General features: G+C 37.3%; 1 protein-coding gene across 1 annotated transcript in view; it reads right to left on the bottom strand.

The window, feature by feature from the left end:
* The window catches only part of NPFFR2 (neuropeptide FF receptor 2), a 98,546-nt gene extending 72,935 nt beyond the window's left edge, over positions 1-25,611 (bottom strand). The window contains 2 exon segments of the mRNA XM_010384127.2: positions 25,326-25,473; positions 25,476-25,611. Coding sequence (XP_010382429.2) covers positions 25,326-25,473; positions 25,476-25,611 — 284 coding nt within the window.
* Between the last annotated feature and the right edge of the window lie 2,133 nt (positions 25,612-27,744).

Here is a 27,744-nt window from a genome sequence, read left to right on the forward strand (position 1 = left end):
GTGTTGTATGGAATCAAGGTTTAAGGGATCTAGGGCCATGCAGGATGTGCCTTGTTAACACAATGCTTACAGGCAGTATGCTTGGTAAAAGTCATCACCATTCTCTAGTCTTGATAAACCAGGGGCACAATGCACTGTGGAAAGCCACAGGGACCTCTGCCCTGGAAAGCTGGGTATTGTCCAAGGCTTCTCCACATCTGAGGTGGATTAGTAAAAGAGGAAAGCCTCTTGCAGTTGAGATAGAGGAAGGCCACTGTCTTCTGCCTTTCCCTGGGAACTGAATGTCTCGGTATAAAACCTGATGGTACATTTGTTCAATTCTGAGATAGGAGAAACACCGCCCTGTGGCAGGAGGCGAGACATGTTGGCAGCAATGTTGCTTTATTATTCTTTACTCCACTGAGATGTTTGGGTGGAGAGAAACATAAATCTGACCTACAGGCACATCCAGGAATAGTACCTTCCCTTGAACTTATTTGTGACACAGTTTCCTTTGCTCACATGTTTTCTTGCTGACCTTCTCCCCACTATCACCCTGCTCTCCTACCACATTCCTCTTCCTGAGATAGTGAAAATGATAATCAATAAATACAGGTCCTCTTTATGCTGAGCGCCGGTCCCCTGGGCCCACTTTTCTTTCTCTATACTTTGTCTCCGGGTCTTATTTCTTTTCTCAGTCTCTGGTCCCACCTGATGAGAAATACCCACAGATGTGGAGGGGCTGTCCCCCTTCGCTATGGGCTGGCTTTGCTAATTTCACCTGGCCTCTCTCACACATCTGGGGCTTTGATTGAGACAACTGGTCTGAGTCAGCTCTGCTCCATGTGGTTCCACAAGTCTCATCCTCTAACAGGCCAGCTTGTGCATATTCTCATGATAAAGGCAGAGGAGCAAGAAAGAATCACAAAGCCTCAACTGGAGTACCAACACTTTTTGTCAGGAAAAAAAAAAAAAGTCACAGGTGCAGCCCAGATTAAAGGGATCAGGAAGATTTCATGTCTTTATGGAAGAAGCTACAATTTCACACTGGAAAGGACAGAGATATGGGAAAGAATGAAGAATCATGACCATTTTTTTTATATATAATCTATTACAGTATGCCTACTCTTGAATGAATTTAAAACATTATGAAATTATAAAGTCAGTTTGTGAAAAGTTTAATTGATTAAGTTGCAATCAGTGTTTCCAGAGAAATTCAAATTGGAAGATTTTGTTTTATTACTTTACGGTTATGGAGCAAATCTTTAGAGGCATCTTAATTATTTATGGACATTTAACAAAACTGTGATCCTACCAAGAAGAGTAAAAAGAGCTGTGGTATTTTTCCTTGGCCTTCATGAAAAAGTAAAATATAATGACTTTCTATACTACCTTGAGCTTTCAGATGAGTGTCCTTTATGTAAAAGTAATGCTGATTAAACATAATCTAGCTGCTAGTATATTTAGCCTCAAAAATAACATAAACCTAAAATAGTTAAATAATTATGGCTCCTGTGGAAAGAAATACTTCAAATAAAAAAAAAAATTGAGTACCAAAGAGTTCCAAACAGATTATGCAATGCCTAATCACTTTATTTGCGTATTTGCAAAACCATTTTCTACATTCATATATTTTAGTAGTAATTTCTTTTTTCTGTCCTTATTTATTTGTTTATTTACTTATTATTTTGCTTTAAGTTCTGGGATACATGTGCAGTGCGTGCAGATTTGTTACATAGGTATACATGTGCCATAGTGGTCGCTACACCTATCAACCCATCATCTAGGTTTTAAGCTCTGTGTGCATTAGGTATTTGTCCTAATGCTCTCCCTCCCCTTGCCACCCACCCCCTCGACAGGCCCCAGTGTGTGATATTCCCCTCCCTGGGTCCATGTGTGCTCATCGTTCAACTCCTACTTATGAGTGAGAACATGAGGTGTTTGATTTTCTGTTCCTGAGTTAATTTACTGAGAATGATGGTTTCCAGCTTCATCCATGTTCCTGCAAAGAAATACTTACATATGCCAGGCATTATCATACAGTATATGTGAACTAACTCTTAAAAATCTCTGAGGTAGGGAGATTAGCTACAGTTCAAAACTGTCACAACTGAGGCACAGAGAAATTGGGCACCCTGCCAAAGGTCATAGAAATAGTAGCTGGAGGAACCTGGCTCTGAATCCAGGTGATCTGGCTCCAGAGCTTCAAAGCCCATTCTCTTAACCACTATGTCAGCTTGTCTAGTGACAGATTAGCACGGTCTCAAACTTTTCTCTAATCTTCCTGTATCGCAGGGCTGGAAACAAGTAACTTTCTTTAGTTCTGGGTTAGATCCAATAGCAAAAAGCAGTTATGAGATTTGGAAGGTGAAAGACAGGCAGAAAGCTCTACTTTGCTCCTCCAGCAGTGACAGTCAGATCTATGAGCTTCAGCAGATAGAAAGTCTTTCACTAACCTCCAGGTGCTCTGCAAATCATGACTGTCAGTGCTGCAGTGAAGACACTGGTTCCACACCTTCCTCTTTTTTTCTAGAACTTGATAGAGGTTTCTAAAACCTACAGCCAGCAGCAGCTTGCCCTGATCTTTGATCCTCCAATATTTCTAATGCTTTGGTGAGCACATATACTCTGAATTAAATGACTTTCTGCTGTTGAAACTCTCCTTTAAGAGACAGTTGACTGATATTGTGTAGGGTACATAAATGACTTCCAGTGAAAAATGTGATATTTGTAATTTCTAACATGCAGTGGCAAAAAAGCTACTTAAATTATTGCAGGGTTTTTAGTAGAATGAAATGTCCATTAAAAGCAAGTTTCAGAATGAACATCTCAGCAGCTACTAAATGGGGACTTTAGTAGAAAAATGATGATGAAGGGGACTCAGATGGGTTGGCTTCTGACCTCACTGGAAAAATCCCGACATAATAATAAGAATGACAAGCTCAGCGTTTTAAATTCTCAGCTCAACGTCTATATATATACACATTGTTTTCCCCAAAGGTTCAGAATTTGATATACTGGTTTATGAAACTGGAATAAATCTGTTTTCTTGGTTCATTAAATTCAACATTAATCTACATTAAATAAAATTATATTCTTTAACACTTTTGTTATAATATTAAGGAGGGAATCTACCTCTTCATTGTATCCCTAGGAGGGCCCAGAGAACTTTCTATTTTATCAAAGCATTGGGAAATGCATTGGTCAGTGAAGTGCCAGCATCCTTGAATATGGTTATATTCTGAAATCAGTAGATATATAATGGCTGGAGATGGCATCATTGAAAGAGGCTCCTTGATTACAATAGGCATTATGGAATCCTGGACAGACAGACACTTAACTGTCAGACAAAGGTGAGTGCACTTATTCTAATGGGAGGCAGGTTGAATAAGGTAATAAGAACGTCTGACACACAGATTATTATAAAATGTTACTGACTCAAGAATTGAAGTAGGTGTACTTTCTACTAAAGTTATACTTTAGGAATAAAGATTGGACATCAGTCTCAAGTCACTACAATGGAAAACTATAGTCTCTCATCCAATTTTTGACCAGAACCAGTTCACAGGCATAAAATCTCTTTAATAAAGCGGAAGCTGGATCCACTTAAGAAAGCATCATGCATCACTGCCTCAAATATTTCCATAGATATTTTAATAAAGGAAACGGCAATTAATTATTAAAGTGATAATTCTCTGGGGGGAAAAATAACCAGGTTTTTCAGGATTTGTGATCATTGCTAATGTGTACATTCCCAGATTAATTCTGGGTCACAAGTTATAGTGGAGGCTTATAGAGGTCAGATAGTAATAGAACATTAGCCTGAGTCTGTCTCACAGTAGACCCAGTAGGTCTGCATACATGCCATGCTCTTTTCTTCCCTTGGTGACTAAATATTAATATAAGTTGGAATATCCATACTGAGCAATTAGAAGAAACCACACTTTGGTTCCCTGTACCATAGAGTTAATACTATAAGAATAGGAAGAGCCAAGGTAAAGACCCTGTAATTTTCTTCTCCCAACCAAGATAGTAAACCAAAAGCAATTACTGTATCACTGGGGCATTACAGAGGTTAGTGCCATCATCAAAGATTTCAAAGACACAGAGTTGTTGATTCCTCTTACATCCCTGTTAAATTGCCTATTTAAGAAGATAGACAGGTCTTGGAAAATGACAGGGACTTACTGTAAATTTAAATCCCATAGTACAGAAGCCCCTAGAATCTGGCGTGCAGCTCTTAGTCTGACAAATATGTTTTCTCCATGCAAATTATCAAACGAGTCAAAAAACTAGTTTGTTTTCACTGTGCAGAGATAGTAGTATATATTTTACCTCAGCGCTATGTGAAACTATGTCTTTTCTTTAACTTTGTCATAATCTATCTTACAGGGACCTTGCCCATCTTGTCATTACATTGGTCTACTAAATCAATGAAATCATATTAATCAGACCCAGGGAGCAGAAATTAGCTAATTCATGAGATACCTTGATGAAGCACATGAGTACTAGAGGATAGGAGATAATCCTCACACACAAAAAAATAGTAACTTGCCACCTGAATAAAGTTTCTAGGAGAACAGTGGTCTATGGCTATAATAGTTACTCCCTCCAAAGGGAAAGACAGTTCCATTAATTTGCACCTCCTCAGCAACTAAGAAGTACTGCACTTGATGGGCTTATTTGGCTTATATGAACAATATTTTGTAATGGATTTACTGGTGTATTTGCTGAAGGTTTATAGTTTTAGCTTATATGTTTACATTTGTGTTCCATTTCAATTTAATTTTTGTGTGTGGTGTAATATAAGAGTTAAGGTTAATTTTTTATAGGGATATTTGATAGTTTAAGTACCATTTATTAAAAAGATTAGCCTCTTCTAATTGAGTTATCTTGGATCCATTGTCTAAAATAAATTGACCATATAAGTGTGGGTCTATTTCTGTACTGGTGATTGTGTTCTGTTTGTCTACATGGCCATGCTTACACCAATAACACTGTCTCAATTACTGTAGTTTACAGCAAATCTTTAAACCAAGTAATCTAGTCAAACTTGTTCATTTAAAAAAATTGTTTCTTCTAGGTTGTTTGCTTTTCCATATACATTAATAGCTTGTTATTTTCTTCAAAAAAGCATGCTGAGATTTTTTTGGATTGATTCTGATTGAATAGAGATCAATGATATCTATCGATCAACTGAATCTATAGATCAATTTTAGAGAATAAAAATCTTAATAATATTGAGTTTCCCATAAATGTATACTCAAAATATGAACATGCTATTCAATACTATTTATGATTTTAAAAACTGGAGAAAAGGGAATTTGAGAAAGGAGATATATACAAAACATACAGTTACTATAGTAATCAATGGTAAAATGATTGAATACTGTGCTCTTAGATAAGGAATAGGCAAAGATGTCTGTTCTTTCTGTTTTAACACTGTACTGGAGATATAGCCAGCGCATTAGAAAAAAAAGTATATAAAAGACATACAGATCAGAAAGAAGGAACTAAAACTGTCTTTATTGGCATAATGCATGACTGTGTACATATAAAATCCTGAATCTATATGAAAGTCATCATAAATAATAATTTAGTAAGTTCTCATGATATAAAGTCAATTTACAAATAATAATTGTATTTCTATATACTGGCAATGGATAACCCGAAAGTAAAATTTTTTAAAGTACTTGATTTATCATAAATAAAAAACTAAAATACATGGAAACAAATTTAAGAAAAAATGTATAAAATGCATATGCTTAAAACTATAAAACATTGTTGGTGGATATGAAAAATCACCTTTCTTATAGAATTTCCAGTACTATTTATAGTATTTTTGTTCCTAGGGTAAACTTTCTCTTTCTGGGGACAATTTTAGTTCACTCATAGGCTCTCTGTTATCTGATTATCTCTTCCATGCTATTTTCTTTCCCCCAGATCCACTTTTCTCTCCACAAAGCCTGGGGATCTGGGAACTTGAGAAACATCTCTGCTTGAAATCAGTATTGTTGTTGTCATTATTATTGTTTTCTATTTACAGATAACTTGGTTTGAAGTTGTTGACAAAATAAGTCAAATTCTGTAAAATATTTGAAGAGATTTATTCTGAGCCAAAGCCAAGGACCATTGCCAATGACACAGCCCAAAGACGTCTTGAGAACATGTGCCCAAGGTGGTTGAGCTACAGCTTGGTTTTATATATTATAGGGAGGCACACAATATCAATCAATACATGTAAGATGTACACTGACTGGTCCGGAAAGGCAGGACAACTTGAAGCAAGGGGTAAGGGTGTTCTAGGTCATTGGTGGATTCAAAGATTTTCTGATTGTCAATTGGTTGAAAGAGTTAAGTTATTATCTAAGAACTGAAATTAATAGAAAGGAGTGTCTGGTTAAGATAAGGGGTTGTAGAGAGCAAGATTTTTATCACGAAGATAAAGCCTCCAGGTTCAAAGAGAATAGAATGTAAGTGTTTCTTATTAGACTTAAAAAGGTGCCAGACTCTCAGTTAATCACTCCTAGATCAGGGAAAAGACCCGAAAAGGGAAAGGGATTCTCTACAGAATGTAGATTTTTCCCACAAGAGACAGTTTTGCAGGGCCTTTTCAAAATATGTCGAAGAAATATATTTTGAGGTACAATACTTTGATTTCCTCCAGGGCCTGCTATTTGTCATGTCATGCTATACTAGAGTCGGGTTGAAATTTGGTATTTTATTGCTACAAAGAGTCTGTTTTGTCAGCCTTAAGGTGTCAATTTTAAGGTTAATGCTGTTCAGTTGTGCCCGAATTGTAAAGGGAGGAGTGTATAATGAAGCACTTATAACCCCCCTTCCCATCACAGACTGAACTAGTTTTTCAGGTTAACTTTTGAATGCCTTTAGCAAAAAAGAGGGTTCCATTCAGTTGGTTAGGGGGCTTAAAATGCTAATTTTGGTTTATATAGTACTCTGCCTTCTGGCTAATGTCAATGGCAAAGGATTTGTGTGACATTATTTGTTCTTGGTATGTATAGTTTGGAGATTGAGACTTACAGCTCTCCATGTGTTCACCAAGGTGGATAATCTCAAAACTCCTTTGATTAGAATATTTATGAAGGATTAGGATATTCATTACATAGGTATGATTTGTTAAATCATTGGCCACTAATGATTAAATCAACCTCAAGCCCCTCTCCCGTCCTTGGAGGTTTGGATGGAAGTGCTAAAAGCTCCAACCCTCTAATCATGGTGTTGGTTTCCCTCACAACCAGTGACCCCCACCCTTAGGGGCTGTCAAGTCACTTCATTGACAGAAATTCAAGTATAGTTGAATGGGGCTTGTTATGACTAGGAAAAGATTATCCTTTCACATTTTTAGAAGTTGTGTCAAGAGCCAGGAACAAAAACCAATTATATTATAATAAAAGGTGCTCCTATGGCTTTTACCACTAGCACTTACAAGAGTTTCAGGAGGTCTGACTAGGAGCTGGGAAAGAAGATCAAAATGTGTATTCTTATTCTATCACAGTATCTCAATAGATATTTGGAATTTTGATATAAATATGAATTTATAATACCTAAGACAACATTGCCTGTGGATCATAGCTTTGTAAGGTGATCTCTTAGTTGCCATACCACATCATACCCAAGGCTACAATTAGAGCAGGTTTTTGAAATTCTCCCACCAAACATTTTCCAGCTGTCTAAACACCAAACAACATATTCTACAAATCAATGGCAGTCTGTTTCCTACAGCTTTAGCCAAAAGATTATTTTCTAGGCCATTTTATACATTTTTTAACAGAACAACCACCCTGCAAAATTCTATTTCACTATATCTTGGCAAGCTAAATTTAAATATTGTTCACACTGAATGTAGTGGAACACACATGTGTCTTTTATGAGGACACTAAGTTGATGGTCCTTTGTAGATTCACCAAAAGACAACCAAAGACACAACACAGCCTTGGCATTGATTGCAAAAGATGCTATTTAATAAATGTACTTTGGCTTCTATTTCCAAATGATAATTTTCAGAGGACAAGTTCTCTTAATAAAAGTAAGTTCTAGGTTCAAACAGTTCTATTTTTAAAGTTTTGTCCTTATTATTCACTTTCAGAGAAAACAATCCAATTATGCTGTGTAATAGAGCAGTAAAACCATCAAACACAAGGGTAAAAGGTAGGTTTGAAAAATCAGGGAATGAGAACTTTCTTCCTTTTCCTTATTGGAAGATTCATTGATATTGACTACCCTACATATCTTCTTTCACAGGATCTTCAAAGGTTGTGAACTAGGATAGATGATAGTATTCTAAAACAGACACTGCATTAACTGGCAGAGCAAGAAACCTGACTCTTCGTTGTGGCTCTATAAGCAATATAACTACTTGTAAATTTTAATATGATCTGTGAAATTAGGAAAAAGATTACATTCTAACTCTAAAACTTCACAATAATTCCAACAAAACTCATGCTTACTGAGAAGTAGTAGAAAAATACTGGAAAAAAAAGATAAAGGAAGAAGTTATTTCACATTTTGACCACATTACCAAAGTATCATTAACAAAAATTAGTACTCATGTCACTTGGCACCAGCCACTCCATTTAAAATATAATTTTCTCACACAAGAAGCTATCCCCAAGTAATTGTAAATAGTTAATATAGATGTTTCTCTTTTATATATCTTTAAGCAATTTGCTCATTTTCTCCATCAGATACTTCTTTCATTCCCACACAGGAGATCTACAATTTTACACAGGCATACATATTTTGTGAATTGGCCAAATTAACACTTGTGAGAAAATAAGAGGCCAAGAAAAATTAAGATTGCAATTTATGTTTTAAGAATCTTTATCTGATTAAATAGTTCATGATCATTGGAAAACATAGAAAATATAAACAAAAAACCCAAAAACCAAATTACCCCCTCCTAGAGATAACTTATTCTCTACTCCTGAAATCTTCTCTTGGGTAAGTTGCCTGACTCCTCCTTCACTTCTTCAAGAATCAGGAACTTGGGTAAAAGAAACTAAACTTGAGTATCTCTGGCCTTTCCGTTGCTCCCTATTGGATCTTGCTGCCAATAAAGTGCATATGCTCTCTGTACATTTATGTACATGTGTGTATATATATGTCAGGGAGATGGCCTGTACATATACATATGTGTGTGTGTGTGTAATATACATGTGTGTGTAATATACACACACATAATATAATATGAACTGTAATATATATGAACTTAGTCATCTCCCTGTAATGAGAGATTGAGTGGGGGAAATCTGTCAAATTTAGAAATAACTTTATTCCTTGCCCACAGTCCCTAGACACATTCTCAAATAGTTAGTTTCAACAGAAATAAAACTGGTATTTTGATGTCTATATGTTTGCATCTATCCTAAATGCAAGCACATATACTTCTGTGTCTATCTCTAAATAGCTCCAAATTCAGATGGGTGGAAAGAAGGTTACTATTTGAAATACTCTGAAAGACCCAACTATTATTAACATATATGCAGATATTTCTATAATTTTTATTCATTTATTACTCATTTAGGATCTTCTGCTGTGACTTAAACACAATACTCGCGCTTAACAGTTTGCATTAAGCTAATAATCCTGTATAAAAGACAAAACATTGAGCAAGTAATCACAAGGATTATGAGTTCTGTGATTTGGGAAACCTGGGCAGTGGGGCAAAGTAGATCAGGGAGAGCTAAACCAGATCCCAGACTGGGCATGCCCACTTGGAAAAGTGTTAAATCAAAACCTTAGATACGAGATGCTCACAGTGCAGACTAGGGGCACATTGCTAGAATTGCAATCAGTCGAGACCCAAGTTAGCCCTGGGCAGTGAGCTCATGGAGGATGCTTCAGGACCATCACCAGAAACCATTCTGCCCTCCTACAGCTCTGGGCCTATGATGGAAGGGGCAACCTCGGTGATATTTGAAATGCCTTCAGGGCTTTTCTTCCATGGTCTTGACAAATAGCACCTGGCTTTTATCCATATTAATCTCTTTAGCAATTGTCACTTGGCCACATCCTTAGTGTTCACTTCTGAAATTTTCTTTTTCTTTTTTTAAATTATTTACATAACTAAGCTGTGAATTTTCCAAATCCTTTCACTCTGTTTCCTGTTTTATTATAAGTTCTTTATTGAAGTCATCCCTCACATCTCACTGTATATGGTTGAAAGCAGCCATGCAGCAACCTGAATGCTTTGCTGCTTGGGTATATCTTCCGCCAGACATCTTAGTTCATCACTTCTAAGCTCTGCATTCTGCAAAGCCCTCAGGCTTTGGGCACAATTCAGTCAAGGTCTTTACAACTGTAAAACAAGGATGGACTTTACCCCAGTGTCTAAAACATTGTTCTTAATTTCCCTCTGAAACCTCATCAAAATGGCCTTTACCATTAATATTTCAATCAGCCTCTGGTCACCACCCCTTATGTAATCTCTAAAAAGTTTCACGTTTCCCTACAGCTCTCCTCTTGTTTGGACCCCTTACCAGAGTTGCCTTTAATGTACATTCATAGCAATCTAGGCTTTTTCTAGCCTGCTCCTTCAAATTCTTCCAGCCTCTACCCATTATCTAGTTCCACTGCTTCCACCTTTTCAGCACTTTGCTATAACAACAGCCTCACTTTTCAGTACGAATAGAATGTCTTTTTTTCTGCTGTTATAATAGAGTACCACACACTAAGTAACTTATAAAGGACAGAAATGTATTTGGCTCATGGGTCTGGAGGCTGGGAAGTCCAAGAGGATGGTGCCAGCATCTGGTGAGGGTCATCCCACTGTGGAAGGGTAAGCAAGCATGTCAGACATAGAGAACAAAAGGGGGCTGGACTAATCTTTTTATCAGGAGCCCACTCCTGCAATAACTTGCCCACTTCTGCAATGATGGCATTAATCCACTCATGAGGGTGAAACTCCCATGACTTAATCATCTGTTAAAGGCCCCAGTTAGCAAAAACATTATATTGGCAATTAAATTTCAACATGAGTTTTGGAGGGAGCTCTCAAACCATAGCATTATCTATATTTTACAATGCTGAAGCAGGAAAAGTATAAGTAACTATCCAAAGTTATGACAGGGCCAGGACTCAAATCTATCCAGTCTTTTCATTTAACCAAATCATGGCAGCTGTTTTTTTGCCTACCTGTGGTATTTACCACATGATTATATTACATATTACTTTCCCATTCTTTAATTAATGGTTTAATTTTTTCATTATTTTATTATAAATAATACTGCAATAAACATCTTTATACATATCTCCTTATGCATATATAGGGCATATACATTTTTAATTGTATGAAATCAGATTACTTTCCAAAGTGACCAAAGCAAGTAAAAATTTTCATTACTCCACACCCTCATCAATACACACAGTTCCCAACATTCAAAGGTTCAATTTAGGATTTTTCTACTTTATGATCATGTGAAAGCCATATGCATTCAACAGAAACCATACTTTGAGTACCCATACAACCATTATTTTTTCTCTTTTCAGCGCAGCATTCAATAAAGTACATGAGATATTCAAACTTTATTATAAAATATGTATTGTATTAGATGATTTTTGCCCAAGTGTAGGCTAATGTAAGTTTTCTGAGCATGTTTCGGGTAGGCTAGACTAAGCTACAATGTTCAGAAGGTTAACTGTACTAAATGCATTTGGGAATTGCAACATTTTCAACTTAACCATGGGTTTATTATACATCATAAGCTGAGCAGCATCTGTACTTGGCTGCTCAGATATCCTGAGCAAAAAGAACAAAGGCAAAAGTATCACACCATCTGATTTAAAAATATATTATAAGGCTATAGTAACCAAAAGAGGAATGGTATTGGTATAAAAATAGACACATAGACAAATTGTATTTTCCATTTCATGCATCTGGTGAAGATAAAGATTTTGATGCTTGACTGCAAAGATCTGACTCTGCAGGAATGTACTTACTCTCTTTTTTGAAAATATAATGATTTCACAGCCTCCTGCCTTGAACACACTACATTTGTTAACTTTCTTGTTTCATAAAGTCATGTATGACTTTTCTGCTTCTTCCTTGCCTGCCATAATCATCTTCTGACCATCAGGGACTTAAATGTAAGACCTAAAACTATAAAAATCCTAGAAGAAAACCTGGGGAATACACTTCTTGACATTGGCTGTATTAGTTCATTCTCATGTTGCTATAAGGGCATACTCAAGACTGAGTAATTTATAAAGGAAAGAGGCTTAATTAATTCACAGTTCTGCAGGAGTGGGGAGGCTTCAGGAAACTTACAATCATGGTGGAAGGGGAAGCAAACATGTCCTTTTTCACATAGTGGCAGCAAGAAGAAATGCCAAGCAAAAGGGAGAAGAGTCCCTTATAAAACCATCAGATCTTGTTAGAATTCACTCACTATCATGTGAACAGCATGGAAGTAAGTGCCCCCATGATTCAGTTACCTCCCACCAGATCTCTCTCACTACACATGAGGATTTGGGGAACTACAATTCAAGATGAGATCTCAGTGGGGACACAGCCAAACCATGTCATTCTGCCCCTGACCCTCCCAAATTTCACGTCCTCACAATTCACAACACAATCATGCCCTTCCAACAGTCCCCTAAAGTCTGACTCATTCCAGTATTAACTCAAAAGTCAAAGTCCAAAGTCTCATCTGAGACAAGGCAAGTCCCTTCCACCTATAAGCCTATAAAAATCAAAAGCAAGTTGGTTACTTCCTAGATACAATGGGGTACAGGAATTGGGTAAATACACCATTTCACATGGGAGAAATTAGCCAAAACAAAGGGGCTACAGGTCCCATGCAAGCCCGAAATCCAATAGGGTAATTATTAAACCTTAAGTTACCAAAATTATCTCCTTTGACTCCATGTCTCACATCCAGGTCACACTGATGCAAGAGGTAGTCTCCCATGGCCTTGGCAAGCTCTGCCCTTGTGACTTTTCAGGGTACAGCCCCCTTACTGACTGCCTTCATGGGCTGACTTTGAGTGTCTGCACCTTTTCCAGGTACATGGTGCAAGCTGTCAGTGGGTTTACCATCTGGGGTCTAGAAGACAGTAGCCTCTTCTCATAGGCTTAGTAGGCAGTGCCCCAGTGGGGACTCTGCCAGGGCTCCAACCCCACATTTCCCTTCTGCACTACCCTAGCAGAGGTTCTCCATAAGGGTTCCGTCTCTGAAGCACACCTCTGCCTGGACATCCAGGCACTTCCATACATTCTCTGAAATCTAGGTGGAGGTTCCCAAACCTCAATTCTTATCTTCTGTGCACCTGCAGGACCAACACTACATGGAAGCTAACAAGGATTGGGACTTACACCCTCTGAAACCATGGCCCAAACTGTACATTGACCCCTTTTAGCCGTGATTGGAGTGGCTGGGACACAGGGCACCAAGTCCCAAGGCTGAACACAGCAGGGGGGCCTGGACCCAGCCTAAGAAACCATTTTTCCCTCTTAGGCCTCTGGGCCTGTGATGGGAGGGCTGCCCTGATGTGCCCTAGAGATGTTTTCCCCATTGTTTTCATGATTAATATTCTGCTCTTCATTACTTATGCAAATTTCTGCTGCTGGCTTAAATTTCTTTTCAGAAAATGGATTTTTCTTTTCTACTTCATAATCAGGCTGCATATTTTTAAAACCGTTTATGCTCTGCTTTCTCTTGAATGCTTTGCCACATAGAAATTTCATCTGCCAGATGCCCTAAATCATCTCTCTCAAGCTGAATGTTCCACAGATCTGTAGGAAGGGGGCAAAATGCCACCAGTCACTTTGCTAAAGCAAAACAAGAGTCACTTTTGCTCCAGTTCCTATCTAGTTCCTCATCTCAATCTGAGATTACCTCAGCCTGGGCGTTATTGTCCGTATCACTATCAGCATTTTGATGAAAGTCATTCAACAAGTCTCTAGGAATTTCCAAACTTTCCCATATTTGTTATATTCTACTGAGCCCTCCAAACTGTTCCAACCTCTGCCACTTACCAGGTTCCAAAGTTGCTTCCACATTTTTGGCTATCGTTATAGCAGCACCCCATTCTAGGTACCAATATACTCTACTGGTCCATTTTCACGCTGGACTAGTGGATGCAAACATGCCCTTTTTCACATGGTGGCAGCAAGAAGTGCCAAGCAAAAGGGGGGAAAGCCTCTTATAAAGCCATCAAATCTCATAAGAACTCACTATCACAAGAACAGCATGGACACATGGGGTTATGAGAACTATAATTCAAAATGCGATTTGGGTGGGGGACACAGCCAAGCCATGTTATTGGCCATGGCAAAGAATTTATAAACCTCAAAAGCAATTACAACAAAAACAAAAACTGACAAGTGAGACTCTAGTTAAACTAAAGAGCTTCTGCACAACAAAGGAAACTCTCAATGAAGTAAACAGACAACCTACAGAGTGGGAGAAAATATTTGAAAACTGCATCCAACAGAGGTCTAATATCCACAATCTATAAGGAGCTTAAGCAAATCAAGAAAAAAAAAAAAAACTCCATTAAAAAGTGAGCACAGAACATGAGTAGACGCTTGTCAAGAGAAGACATACAAGCAGTCAACAAACATATGAAAAAAATGCTCAACACCACTAAACATCGGAGAAATGCAAATCAAACCACAGTGAGATATTATCTCACACCAATTAGAATGGCTATTACTAAAAAGTCTAAAAAGAACAGATGCTGATGAGGTTGTGGAGAAAAAGGAATGCTTGTATGCTGTTGGTGGGAGTGTAAATTAGTTCAGCCACTGTGGAAAACAGTTTGGAGATCTCTTAAAGAACTAAGGATAGAACTACCATTCGAACCAGCAATCCCATTACTTGGTATATATCCAAAGGAAAATAAATCATTCTACCAAGAAGACACTTGCACTCATATATTCATTGCAGCACTATTCACAATAATAAAGGCGTGAAATCAACCCAGGTGTTCATCAACAGTGGTTTGGATTTTTAAAATATGATACATATACACCATGTAATACTATGCAGTTATAAAAAGGAACAGCCTCATGTACTTTGCAGCAACATGGATACAGCTGGAGGCCATTATCCTAAGTAAATAAACACAGAAACAGAAAACTAAATATCATATGTTCTCACACATAGGAGGGAGCTAATCATTGGGAACACATGGATATAAAGATGGGAACAATAGACACTAAGGAATACAAGAAGGGGAAGGGAGGAAGGGAGCAAGGGTTGAAAAATTATGTATTGGATACTTTGCTCACTTCCTGGGTAATGGGTTCAACTGTACCCCAAACCTCAGCATCACACAATATACCTTTGTAACAAACCAGCACATGTATCCCTTGAATATAAAATAAGTTAAAATTTTTTTTAAAGTAGTCATTCTTAATATTAGCAATAGCACCTAGAAATTTAAATGAATATATATAAATATATATATACACATATTTTACAGCAGTGACTAAAATGTAGAATATATAAAAATAAATTTAACAGGCAAAAGATGGAATATAACATAATGACATAAAAAATAAAACCCCATTGAAATATTTTTAAATTTCTTTAAAATTGAACAACATGCTTAATTTTTGGAAGAGAAATTTTAATAATTTATAGGTCATCTCCCCAAATTCATGTATCAATTGAATATAACATCATTTAAAATATGTATATACAAACAGTTCATTTGGTAAAAATATTTGCAAAGCAGTGACAGGATTTGTTTTGGAATATTATTTTTAAAAGTTCAGAGGGAAGAAAATGTGCCCAAGAAAAGCTAAGAACATTTATGGAGAAAAACAGTAAGGAAATATGCTTTTTAGGATATCAGAAAAATAATCTATGGCAAATATAATCAAAACAATTTGGTGTTGCCATAGAAATGGAGAAATTGGTCAGTGAAACAGAATCAAGGATACAAATATAGATCCCATTATACATGAGATTTTAAAATATGTGAAAAGTGGGTTTTCAATTCGAAGGGGAAGAATGAAATATTTAGTAAGCTGTTTGGAAGAAGTGAAGGTTGGCTCACTATTTATGGCATGTGTTTTAAAACTCCACTTGAATTAAAAACCAATGCCAAAATTTTTAAAAATAAAAATCCTTCAATAAAATCTAGAAGACTGTATGTCTAATGTAGTAATAAGAAAAATCATATTAATCAACACTGGAATTCAAAATGTATACAATAAAAATTAAATATATTGTCTATACAAATATTTTAAGTGTGCACAATAAAATTATGAAGAAAGGCAGCAGACGATATGGAAAACATTTACTATCTATGATAAGCATTAATAATTATAATATTCAAAGAACATAGAAATTGAGAAAGGCCGGGCGCGGTGGCTCAAGCCTGTAATCCCAGCACTTTGGGAGGCCGAGACGGGCGGATCACGAGGCCAGGAGATCGAGACCATCCTGGCTAACACGGTGAAACCCCGTCTCTACTAAAAAATACAAAAAACTAGCCGGGCGTGGTGGCGGGCGCATGTAGTCCCAACTACTCGGGAGGCTGAGGCAGGAGAATGGCGTTAACCCGGGAGGCGGAGCTTGCAGTGAGCTGAGATCCCGCCACTGCACTCCAGCCCCGGCGACAGAGTGAGACTCCGTCTCAAAAAAAAAAAAAAAAAAAAAAAAAAAAAAAAAGAAATTGAGAAAAATACTAATATCTCAGTAAGGTGGTTAAGAATATTAATAAATGATTTACATAAGAAGTCCAAACATCTGAAGAATATAAAAATATATTTAACTTCACAAGTAGTTAAGAAATTCAAATTAATAACTAATAACGTAAACAGTTACAACACCTATTGCTCTAAGGACATGAGTAAAGAACAGTGTCATAGTCTTCTAGTAAAAATGTAAATAACTGTAGTACTTAGAAAGCAATAAGGCAATATACATTAAAATTGAAAAATAGCTTTGCTCTTTAAACCTGGAGATAAAATAGTTTTTAAATAATTACTTTTATTGTAGCCTTGTTTTATGACAAAACCCAACAAAATAGAAACCTCTGGAAACAAAGTGAATGTTTATCAAAAAGGGAATGGTTGAATTTGTTTCTTATTATCCACATCATTTTATATTATATATAGCCATTTAGAATTGAATTTTATCCATAACAATCGACATGGAGGGATTTCCACAAGGAAATCACGAGTAAGAAAACAAGATGCGTATATTTTTTAAATGACGACAAAAAGATTGATTTGAATGTGTATATATGTGAATGGCTATAAGAGTAGATACAAATCTAACATAATAGAACCCAGTTAAGATTGGTTACCTGTAACACGGAAGCAGAAGAGAAGAGGTGGACAGAGGCAATTAAGAAAGGAAAATTAAAAATTAAGAATTAAAAAAGAACATTATGATGTAATTTAGTTTAGGCACTTATACAAAATTATATCTCTATATATGTATATATTTTCAAAATATATTTTAAAGATGAAAAATCATGCCAATTAAAATAATGGAATGGGTGTTTATGGTTTTAGGTCTAACAATTAAGTCTTTAATCCATCTTGAATTAATTTTTGTATAAGGTGTAAGGAAGGGATGCAGTTTCAGCTTTCTACATACGGCTAGCCAGTTTTCCCAGCACCATTTATTAAATAGGGAATCTTTTTCCCATCTCTTGTTTTTGTCAGGTTTGTCGAAGATCTGATGGTTGTAGATGTGTGGTATTATTTCTGAGGGTAGGCAATACCATTCAGGACATAGGCATGGGCAAGGACTTCATGTCTAAAACACCAAAAGCAACGGCAGCAAAAGCCAAAATTGACAAATGGGATCTAATTAAACTAAAGAGCTTCTGCACAGCAAAAAAAATTACCATCAGAGTGAACAGGCAACCTACAGAATGGGAGAAAAATTTTGCAATCTACTCATCTGACAAAGGGCTAATATCCAGAATCTACAAAGAACTTAAACAAATTTACAAGAAAAAAAACAAACAAACCCATCAAAAAGTGGGCAAAGGATATGAACAGACATTTTTCAAAAGAAGACATGCATACAGCCAACAGGCACGTGAAAAAATGCTCATCATCACTGGCCATCAGAGAAATGCAAATCAAAACCACAATGAGATACCATCTCACACCAGTTAGAATGGCAATCATTAAAAAGTCAGGAAACAACAGGTGCTGGAGAGGATGTGGAGAAATGGGAACACTTTTACACTGTTGGTGGGACTGTAAACTAGTTCAACCATTGTGGAAGACAGTGTGGCGATTCCTCAAGGATCTAGAACTAGAAATACCATTTGACCCGGTCATCCCATTACTGGGTATATACCCAAAGGATTATAAATCATGCTGCTATAAAGACACAGGCTACACGTGTGTTTATTGCGGCACTATTCACAATAGCAAAGACTTGGAACCAACCCAAATGTCCATCAATGATAGACTGGGTTAAGAAAATGTGGCACATATACACCATGGAATACTATGCAGCCATAAAAAGGGATGCATTTGTGTCCCTTGTAGGGACACGGATGCAGCTGGAAACCATCATTCTCAGCAAACTATCGCAAGGACAGAAAATCAAACACCACATGTTCTCACTCATAGGTGGGAATTGAACAATGAGAACACTTGGACAAAGCAAAGGGAACATCACACACCTGGGCCTGCCGTGGGGTGGAAGGAAGGGGGGAGGGATAGCATTAGGAGATATACCTAATGTAAATGACGAGTTAATGGGTGCAGCACACCAACATGGCACATGTATACATAGGTAACAAACGTACACGTTGTGCACATGTACCCTAGAACTTAAAGTATAATTTAAAAAAAAGAAAAAAGAGAGAAAATAATGGAATGGGTAATGTAACTTAAATAGAAAGTAAATGTTGTGCTACTTTTTAGTTTAGTTTTTCCTGGTACTCAGATCCAGATTATTCTTTGGAACTAACATATACAGATACTATGGAACCTGAATGTATATTAAAATGGTGCAGTGATAGCTTTTTCAAATTTTTTTCCAAAATAAAGGAAAAAAATATATACTTATTGGTATTTTAGCTAAGGTAGGATCAACAGGAAAGAATTAGAAACAGGAATGAATCATGGGAGCAACTTAAGGTTGGAGTTTTGGCAACTTGTCTGTACCTATAAAAAGATTCAGGAGAATCTAATATGTAAATGGATGTAAAATTTTCACAGAACAAATATTTGCTAGACTCTGTTCTAGGCACTGAGGGCAGCAATAAGTATGAAAGTATAGTGTACATCTCTCATGGAGCTTATATTTCATTTTGGGGAATAATATCATTGATAAGTGAACACATAAATGGAGATAGTCTCCACTAGCAAGTGGGCTTTGATACAAATCAGACAATACTGTGATGACCAGCAGCGTGGAGAGGCGTTCCAGACCCAAGATGAAAGGACTTAAAGAACCCCTCCCGCGCAGCTCTGAGAGGCACGATTCCCAGGCAGGGAGAACATCAGGTGCAAAAACTGTAGTTGGGAATGAGCTTGGGATGTTCAAGTCTCGAGGGTCTAAAAGGAGGAAAAAAGAGATGAGAGCTGAGAATAGGGACAGTGAGAAATTGTAAGGTTTTGGATACTGTAGAATCTTCAAGTTGGGCACTAATTCTGTAGGTAAATATGAATTAGAAGTTGCTAAAACCTAGATAATCAAAATATCAAGAAAAGCAAGCTCAGGATACTGGCCAAGCTCACGCTGGTCTTTGATACTTCTGTGTTAAGGGAAGCACGGGGCCACTAGTTTTGAAAGAAGCATATATCACAGAAATTACTTAATGTAGTTTTTCCAGCTGAAAAAAGAGCAGGAACAAAGGGAACTCCCTCAGACAGGGAAGATTTTAGCCAAAGGCTTCTAAGCTTTAAGTGACACTGATATAAATGATATAAATGGCTACCCAAGGACAAAAACAAACAAAGAAAACACTTTGCATACCTGTGGAGGATGGGGAATTCCAGACAGAAGAGGAGATCATGAGTAAGGAGAAAGAGAAATGCAAGGCTGTAAACTCTACTGAGAGAGTTGTCTATTGTAAATGAGATACAGCATCCTTACAAAGAGTAGAAGATGTGATCCTAGAGAGACCCCACATTCAGTTTATTATCAGTGTCCCAAGAATGCAAGGACAGGAAGTAAAATGGGAAGGAAAATTTAGAGACTTTAAATGAGACCTCTTTTTTTTTTTTTTTTTTTTTTTATAAACAAGATTTTGCTCTGTTGCCCAAGCTCGAGTGCAGTGGCACAATCATGGCTCACTGCAACCTCAACCTCCAGGGGTCAAACGATCCTTCCACCTTAAGCGTAACCTCCTGAGTTGCTGGAACTACAGGTATATGCCACTATGACCAGCTAGCTTTTGTTTGTTTGTTTGTTTGTGTTTGTTTATTTGTTTTTAATTTGTAGGCACTGGCTCTCACTATGTTGCCTAGGCTGGTCTCAAACTAGGCTCAAGTGATCCTCCTGCCTCTGCCTGCCAAAGTGCTGGAATTACAAGCATGAGTGGCCTAAATGAGGTACTTTAAAGATTTTAAATGAGACTCCATACTTTAAGAGAAAGTAGGGGATTTGAGAGAAATCCTAAGCACTGCAAGTATCACCTCTTTAAATGTTTACATTTAGCAAGGAGATAGGGTGTTTGAGATGGCACTCTTGGTAAGATAAAGCAGTTTTTATAAGTCACAAACTCCTCCAAGATATGAGAATCACAAGGTCATGTGCAAGCACTTAATCTGAAATTTGTCTCTATTTCCTTGTATGTTTGCAGGTGGTAAATTCTAATATATACAACTATTTGATTTAACTCATATTCTGGTGAGGCTAAATTAAAGAAATATTTATCCTCTTGCTATAATTTTTCTAAATACCTCCTGTCCAAGACAACACTTAAGATTCTTAAGATTAGTCTGTCTATGGTTGCAAAATGGCAATGTGGATTGGGACAAATTTTTTTCATTATGGGAAATCATGAAAATAATTTTGACTCAGAATCATATATATACTATATATTTAAATGTATATATATTATATATATATAATGTGTGTATACACACACACACAAACACATACCACCCAAACCCAACTCCAGCCCACTAATCTGTGGTGGTACATTTCAAAAAGTTTCACAAGTAACTCCGATGTTTCTTACTTCCACTTAGAAAAATCTTCATGAGGACTGTAATATTTATCTCTTCCTAGGTACATAGCTTTCATGTGGAAAGGATCAGTATAAAAAGAAATTGGTACGTTGATTGTAAGCTGTTGTTACTACATACTTGGGAGCCCTGCAGTGTAGAATTTAAGCACATGGACTGGGACACTACATGAGTTCATTATCCTGGTTCCTCAAACTAGAAAACATGTTTACTTTGGCAAATTATTTCTGAGCCTCAGTTTCTTTAAACACCAAAAATGGATTGTAAGCATACTCAATTTCTAAAATCATGAGGATTAAATGAGATAATGTATATGGTTACAGCTCACTTAAGTTTAGATATTTTGATCTCATTTGACTTTGGAAAATTATTGATGCTTTCTAAATTTTGTGGGAATGCAACCAGAACTATAATATTCTAATACGTTTAGTAAACCCTCCAGAATTCTGAAAATACGGATCAACTGAGACTTGTCTGAGGGACTAGAAAAAGGCTCATCAGTTCTAATGGCAGTTACTTTATTCTGCAACTGCCACATGGAACCCAGACTCCACGTAGACACCTAAATAAGACTCTTACAATAGCCCAAGAAGAAAATAGTAAGAAATATACTTTCATAATATTTGAAAACTTTAAATTTTAAATGGACATACAGTTGAAAGAGAACCAATTTTTTGGCATTTCAGGAGTTATTTTGTTTGTTTCTTTTTTCTTTCTCTTTTCTAATTACTGGTGTGGTGTGATTTGGATTGTGCAGTTATTCTGATGGTCATTATACGACCTAGCTGGTATGCTTAGCTGTAATAGAATCAAGCCTAGTTTGACATGGAAACCAGAATAGGACATGTCTTGTCATTCATGTGTGGCATTAAATTTAATATTTATGCTGTCCTGACTCATTTTGCCTTTTTGGGGGGTCTAAACTATGGGAAGATATCAAGGAGGCATTCATACTATGCTTGAGGCTCTGGACCTCTCTTTTCCTGGTCTCTGGTGCATACTATAGAAACTGTACTGGGAATTGCCCACCTGCAGATGCAGGAGAGACTCCTCTGCTTTTAGCTGGTTTCCTCCCCTGCCACAGGCAGAAATCCCTTTAGATTTTTCAGAAATGGGTGTGTTAAAAACATTCTTGTGCATCCCCTGTGTACCAGACACAATATCCAGCACAATAGATCATTCTGTTAATTTCTTCTATTAGGACATTTTGTAGAGGAGGTGTTGATGTCATAGAATTTCAGGGCCTTGCCTAAGGGCAGAAGCTCTCAAATGGCAGAGCAAGGATATATGAGCTTTCTCACTCTGGATACTCTGTCCTCTACCATAGAAACAGAGAAATCTAGAGGGGTGAAAGGATTTTAGAAATCAAATTATAATTCATCCTTTTACATTTGAGGAATCTTAGACATGGAGAAGTTAAATGATTTGCCTGAGGCACAGAGCCAGTTAGAAGCCTGACTGGGAAGAAACCTAATTTCTTTAATTTTAGAAGTCTCCTATTTGAAAACTCCATAAAGCAAGGATACCAGACCCATTCCCAACAGCTGTCTGCTGTAGTGACCATTGCATCTTTTTGTATGGGTAGTATATTTCCATTTCCTTCTAGTCTAATGGAGTGAAAATCTCCCTGAAGCCTTAATGTTCAGTTTCAAGAGAATTGGAAAATCATTTAAGAACCAATTTATCCACAAAGCTAGAACTTAAAATCAAAGGGAAACAGAGAGGAAAGGAAAATGAACTGTTAACATCAGGTTAATGGTAAGCATAAAATTCACACGTTTAAGAGAACAATTTGTTAAGATTATTAAAATACTATGTAAATATTGATATAGTTTGGCCGTGTCCCCACCCAAATCTTGTCTTGAATTGTAGTTCTTGTAATCCCCATGTGTTGCTGGGAGGGACCCGGTGGGAGGTAATTGAATCATGAGGGCAGTTACTGCCATGTTATTCTCATGATAGTGAGTGAGTTCTCATGAGATCTGATGGTTTTATAGGAGGCTTTTCCCCTTTTGCTTGTCACTTCTCCTTTGTGCCATCACATGAAAAAGAACATGTTTGCTTCCCCTTCTGCCATGATTGTAAGTTTCCTGAGGACTCTTCAGCCGTGCAGAACTTTGAGTCAATTAAATATTTTTCCTTCATAAATTACCCAGTCTCAGGCAGTCCTTTATAGCAGCATGAGAATAGACTAATCCAGATATGTTTTAGGAATGTGCGATTGTATTTATCCCATTTTCTTTGAATGTGCTTGACAGTTTTAAAATATTTAGCTAAAATAAATGTCCTTTTTTCCATAATAAGGAGGGTAGTATTTTACAAAATTATTATTTTTAAGTATCTGAAGTTTCAAGGCATGAAGTTGTCCTTATTTTGTGTTCCATATTACAGCTGGAAATCCATTTTAATGCAATGCAGTGAAAAGGTTTGTAATATCACAGAGGCATTTGCATGGAATTCTCATAAGAAATCACACACACACATACACACACACACACACACACACACACACACACAGAGCCAAAGAACAACTACAATAAATAAACTGATACTTCAGGAAGAAATCATTCATTGGTTTATAGTGAATTCATATTTATTCAACCTATAGTCTTTGGCATCTGTAAAAGATAGTATTGGTGATCAGTATGATTTATAGGAACTATGGGATAAAATAATCATACAAACAAAACAATGAATTTCTAATATATAATTTTAGATACTTTGTAATGTGTTCACAAAATGCACCAAGAATAAAACTGCCAGATAAAACAGACAAATAGATAGATGAAGCAAAAATAAGTTTAAGCCTCAAATGCTCTAAAGTTTTCTATAGACATGAAGAAATCATGGCTAGTAGAAAGATCTTATTGGGGTGTATGGATTTTGGAAAAACAAATATTGAGAAAAAGAATAGGATAGTGATATATTGTTATTATTGTTATTTTCAAGCAATAAAGCACATTTTTGATTAGTACAATAGCCAGTCTTTAATGTTAATATGTGCCTTTAAATTCAGTGCAGTAAGTACTGTTACTGCACTATATTGCATCACTGTTTTATTAAATGATCAACCTATAGACGTTTTTAACAGATGAAATATTCTAATTGAATTCTGCATACAATTACCATTCTGTTGATGATAATGGCACTATTTTTGAGCATGTTATAGCCATTTTGCAAATTCAACCATAACTTAGATTCATTATTATAATTTTACTCAATTGATTATGGTTTAATTAGAAATCCAGACGGAAACAAAAATATGTCCTTCACAGTTTACAAACCATTGATTTTTCCATCCTTTCTCTCATTAGTTGTTACCACTTGAAAGTTATTTGGATGTGAATGGAATTAGAAATTTAGATACATGTTTACAACAACTTTGCATATTTGGATTAAAAAAAAGTAAACCAACATCTTTGTACAATTCATGTTATAATTAAGATTTTAAAAAATAAATAAATATTTCAAATATCTACAGTCTAGCTGAGGGGAAATGGGAAATGAACAAATGTATTTTTGGTTTTTAGTTAGTAGTTCTGTCTTTAACTGGAACGACAGCTTGAAGCAGATCATTTTCCTTTCCTCCAGACCCTAAATTTGACCTAGGGCAGCACTGTTGGAAAATGCCTGATGGTTTGGCAGAAGAACTAAAATGGTATTGTCTGGAAACCCTATCTCACTCCCGGAAGGGGATAAAACCTATCCAAACGCCTTCAATAAGGACTCTGGTGTTCTGGACGCAACTCAGAAACCTCATTTTAGCTTTTCTAGCAAGTGGAAATGCACAGGATGAAGCCTCAGATACACAAAGACCATTGCTCAGAAGCATCACGGATGAAAGCAGTTTAGAAACTCGCTAGCTTCAAACCGGCTAAGAAAATTCAACAGTTACAATACAGCCCTGGAGAGGGTTTGGGGGGAACTCTAAGGTTAAGAAAGCGCCCCAAATCCCTTGACCAGGTCCCTGCTCTGCAAGCCTGGGGTCACAGCCATCTGTGGTGCAGACATCCAGGGCAGAGAAGTCCCCCAATGTCGGGCCAGTGACCAAAGGGGTGCCTGTGTAATTAGGAAGGGATTTGAAAAATCCAAGGTATCAGTCCCCAATCGCTAATATGTATCATCAAGGCAAGCGTTAGGCATTAGAGAGGGATCGCGCCCTTACGCGGGGGCCCCCAGCCAAACTGGCCCATGCTGTTACCTCTCCCGGCGAGCCCTGTCGGCGGCGGGAACCAGAATCCACCAAGCCCGTCTGCAGCAACAGGTTCTGTCCCTGCTCTGGCTCCAGCTACTTTTCGCGGTCTGGCGGCTCAACCCCAGCCGACGTCTCTCCGCCTCGGACTCCCTGCTCCGCCCCAGGCTGCCTCGCCGCGGTGCAGGGCGCTGAGTGCTCTGCGCTCGCTCCCCGCCTCCCTGACCCCTTCAGATAAGACGTCACTCTCCAGGAGGCACCAGCTGACCACTGGGGTTCCGAAGAAACTATTCATATCCCGCTAATGGGCACCCAGGTACATTCTTGTGAAACTCAGACTTCGAGTGCAGCAAAGGAAAGGAAGCATCAGTATGACTAGCATCATCGCCGTTACTTGCCTCCAGATCCTGGACAAGTGATTTAGCCTCTCTGTGCCTCAGTTTCCTCGTTTGTAAAATAGAGATGATGATGATATTAATCAGAAGGTAATCTGAAAATTATTTGTCTACGTGCAAAAGTGCCTAGAATAGTCTTGTACAAATTAAGCATTACACTAAATGTGAACTATCATCATCTCTAAGGTTTTAATGGGACTGAGGGGTTCATCGCATATTGCAAACCCTCCCTCTGTCTGAAGCGACCCTATTCTTTGAATCTTTGCAAAGACCTTTTAGCTTGCAAGCAAACCCCTCTGAAATTCTGGAAATTTATTCACAGCATAATCAGAAATGGAAGGGGGAGAACCCTGGGGAGACTCACAATGATCCTAATAGGACTATCTGCCCAGTTGGGTCTTGCTAATAGAGAGAACATGACTAGACTTTAATGGATTAGCTTAGAGATTTATACAGTTACTGAGAAGGGGATAATTAATGGTGCTTTAAGCGAAAAGCCTGTGAGGAGCCTATTGGAGCTAATCCTCACGTGAGTACCCTAGGTTTGTGAAGAGTTGGTGTATAATTATTTCTGATCCACACAGAGACACCAAGGTTTAGTGACTTGTCTAAGATTACAGAAGTGGTATTTAAATGAAAGAACAGCTCCAGAAGCCAAATTCATTTCTTTATCTACTACATTTCTCTGCCTATATCACCGGTACATGTGGGATACAGGAAAAAAAAAAAAAAAAAAAAAAAGCCAATGGTGAGACAGACCTTTTAAAGTAGGATTCCTTGGTCTTGGATTAAAGTTGCAGATTCTGACGTGTGTGTGTGTGAGTGTGTGTGTGTGGTGTGTTTAAAACTGAATGATGATTACACTGATGATTTAGGAAGGGGTATTTCTCCCAAGACTTTACCAAGTTCAAGGTAAGGATACTGGTTCCACTTCTCTAAAGTTTATCAGGATACTCAAGGCACAGAAAGTCATAGAAAAGAAAAAGACATTAAAGAGATAACACAGGAGTCATAGCATAGAATAGTAAGTTAGTTGGGTAAAATAAAACTAAGAAGAGAAAAGCATTTTGAGATTCTCAAATCAAAGTGCAAAAATAATTGTGGATCATTGCTCTACATAATCCCTCATACCACTGGAAAAATAAGTCATTAAAATGAATGAAAACAATAGCAATGCTTTTGATGAGACAGTGAGGTAATGTCTAGCTTGCTAGGATTCTATTATGAATTAAAAGAAATATAAAACTTATGTAACAATCATTTAAACTATGATTCCATTTCTGTATCATGAAACAACACACTGCAAGAACTATTCTCCTGCCCCCCACCCCTACTATTCCACCACCACTGAAAACAATAGACTATATCCATAAGCAGAAGAAAATTATATAAAACTAGGGAAGGACCTGATATGCACCTCTCCCTGAGTACTTCTCCTGTAAACACCTATACACCCTGTTTTAACTTCCATGCTTTCATTCATCATTCTTTGCTATAACTGGTTTTAATAGAGGAGGTTGTCTTTCTTTCTCCTAGCTAAAGCCCATGTCTACAATGGTGAGCTTTTCTTCCCACCCTCTCCCATATTTTCAGGATTCTCACACTTTCTCGTATATTTCTTCTCTCCTTGTGAAATGAATTATTCCTGGCTTTTACATATGTTAAGATCTTCCATTTAAAACAAAACAAAATAAAAATCCCACTGTTTTCCTGAAAGGCCTAAGTGTAATACATCATTCCTTCTCAGAAACAACTGCACTGTTCTTGTTTTTTTTTTTTTTTTTTTTTTTTTTTTTTTTTTTTTTTTTTTTGAGACGGAGTCTTGCTCTGTCACCCAGGCTGGAGTGCAGTGGCCGGATCTCAGCTCACTGCAAGCTCCGCCTCCCGGGTTTATGCCATTCTCCTGCCTCAGCCTCCCGAGTAGCTGGGACTACAGGCGCCCGCCACCTCGCCCGGCTAGTTTTTTGTATTTTTTAGTAGAGACGGGGTTTCACGGTGTTAGCCAGGATGGTCTCGATCTCCTGACCTCGTGA

Source organism: Rhinopithecus roxellana, chromosome 2, assembly GCF_007565055.1.
Source record: "Rhinopithecus roxellana isolate Shanxi Qingling chromosome 2, ASM756505v1, whole genome shotgun sequence".
In the NCBI taxonomy this organism is placed as follows: domain Eukaryota; kingdom Metazoa; phylum Chordata; class Mammalia; order Primates; family Cercopithecidae; genus Rhinopithecus; species Rhinopithecus roxellana.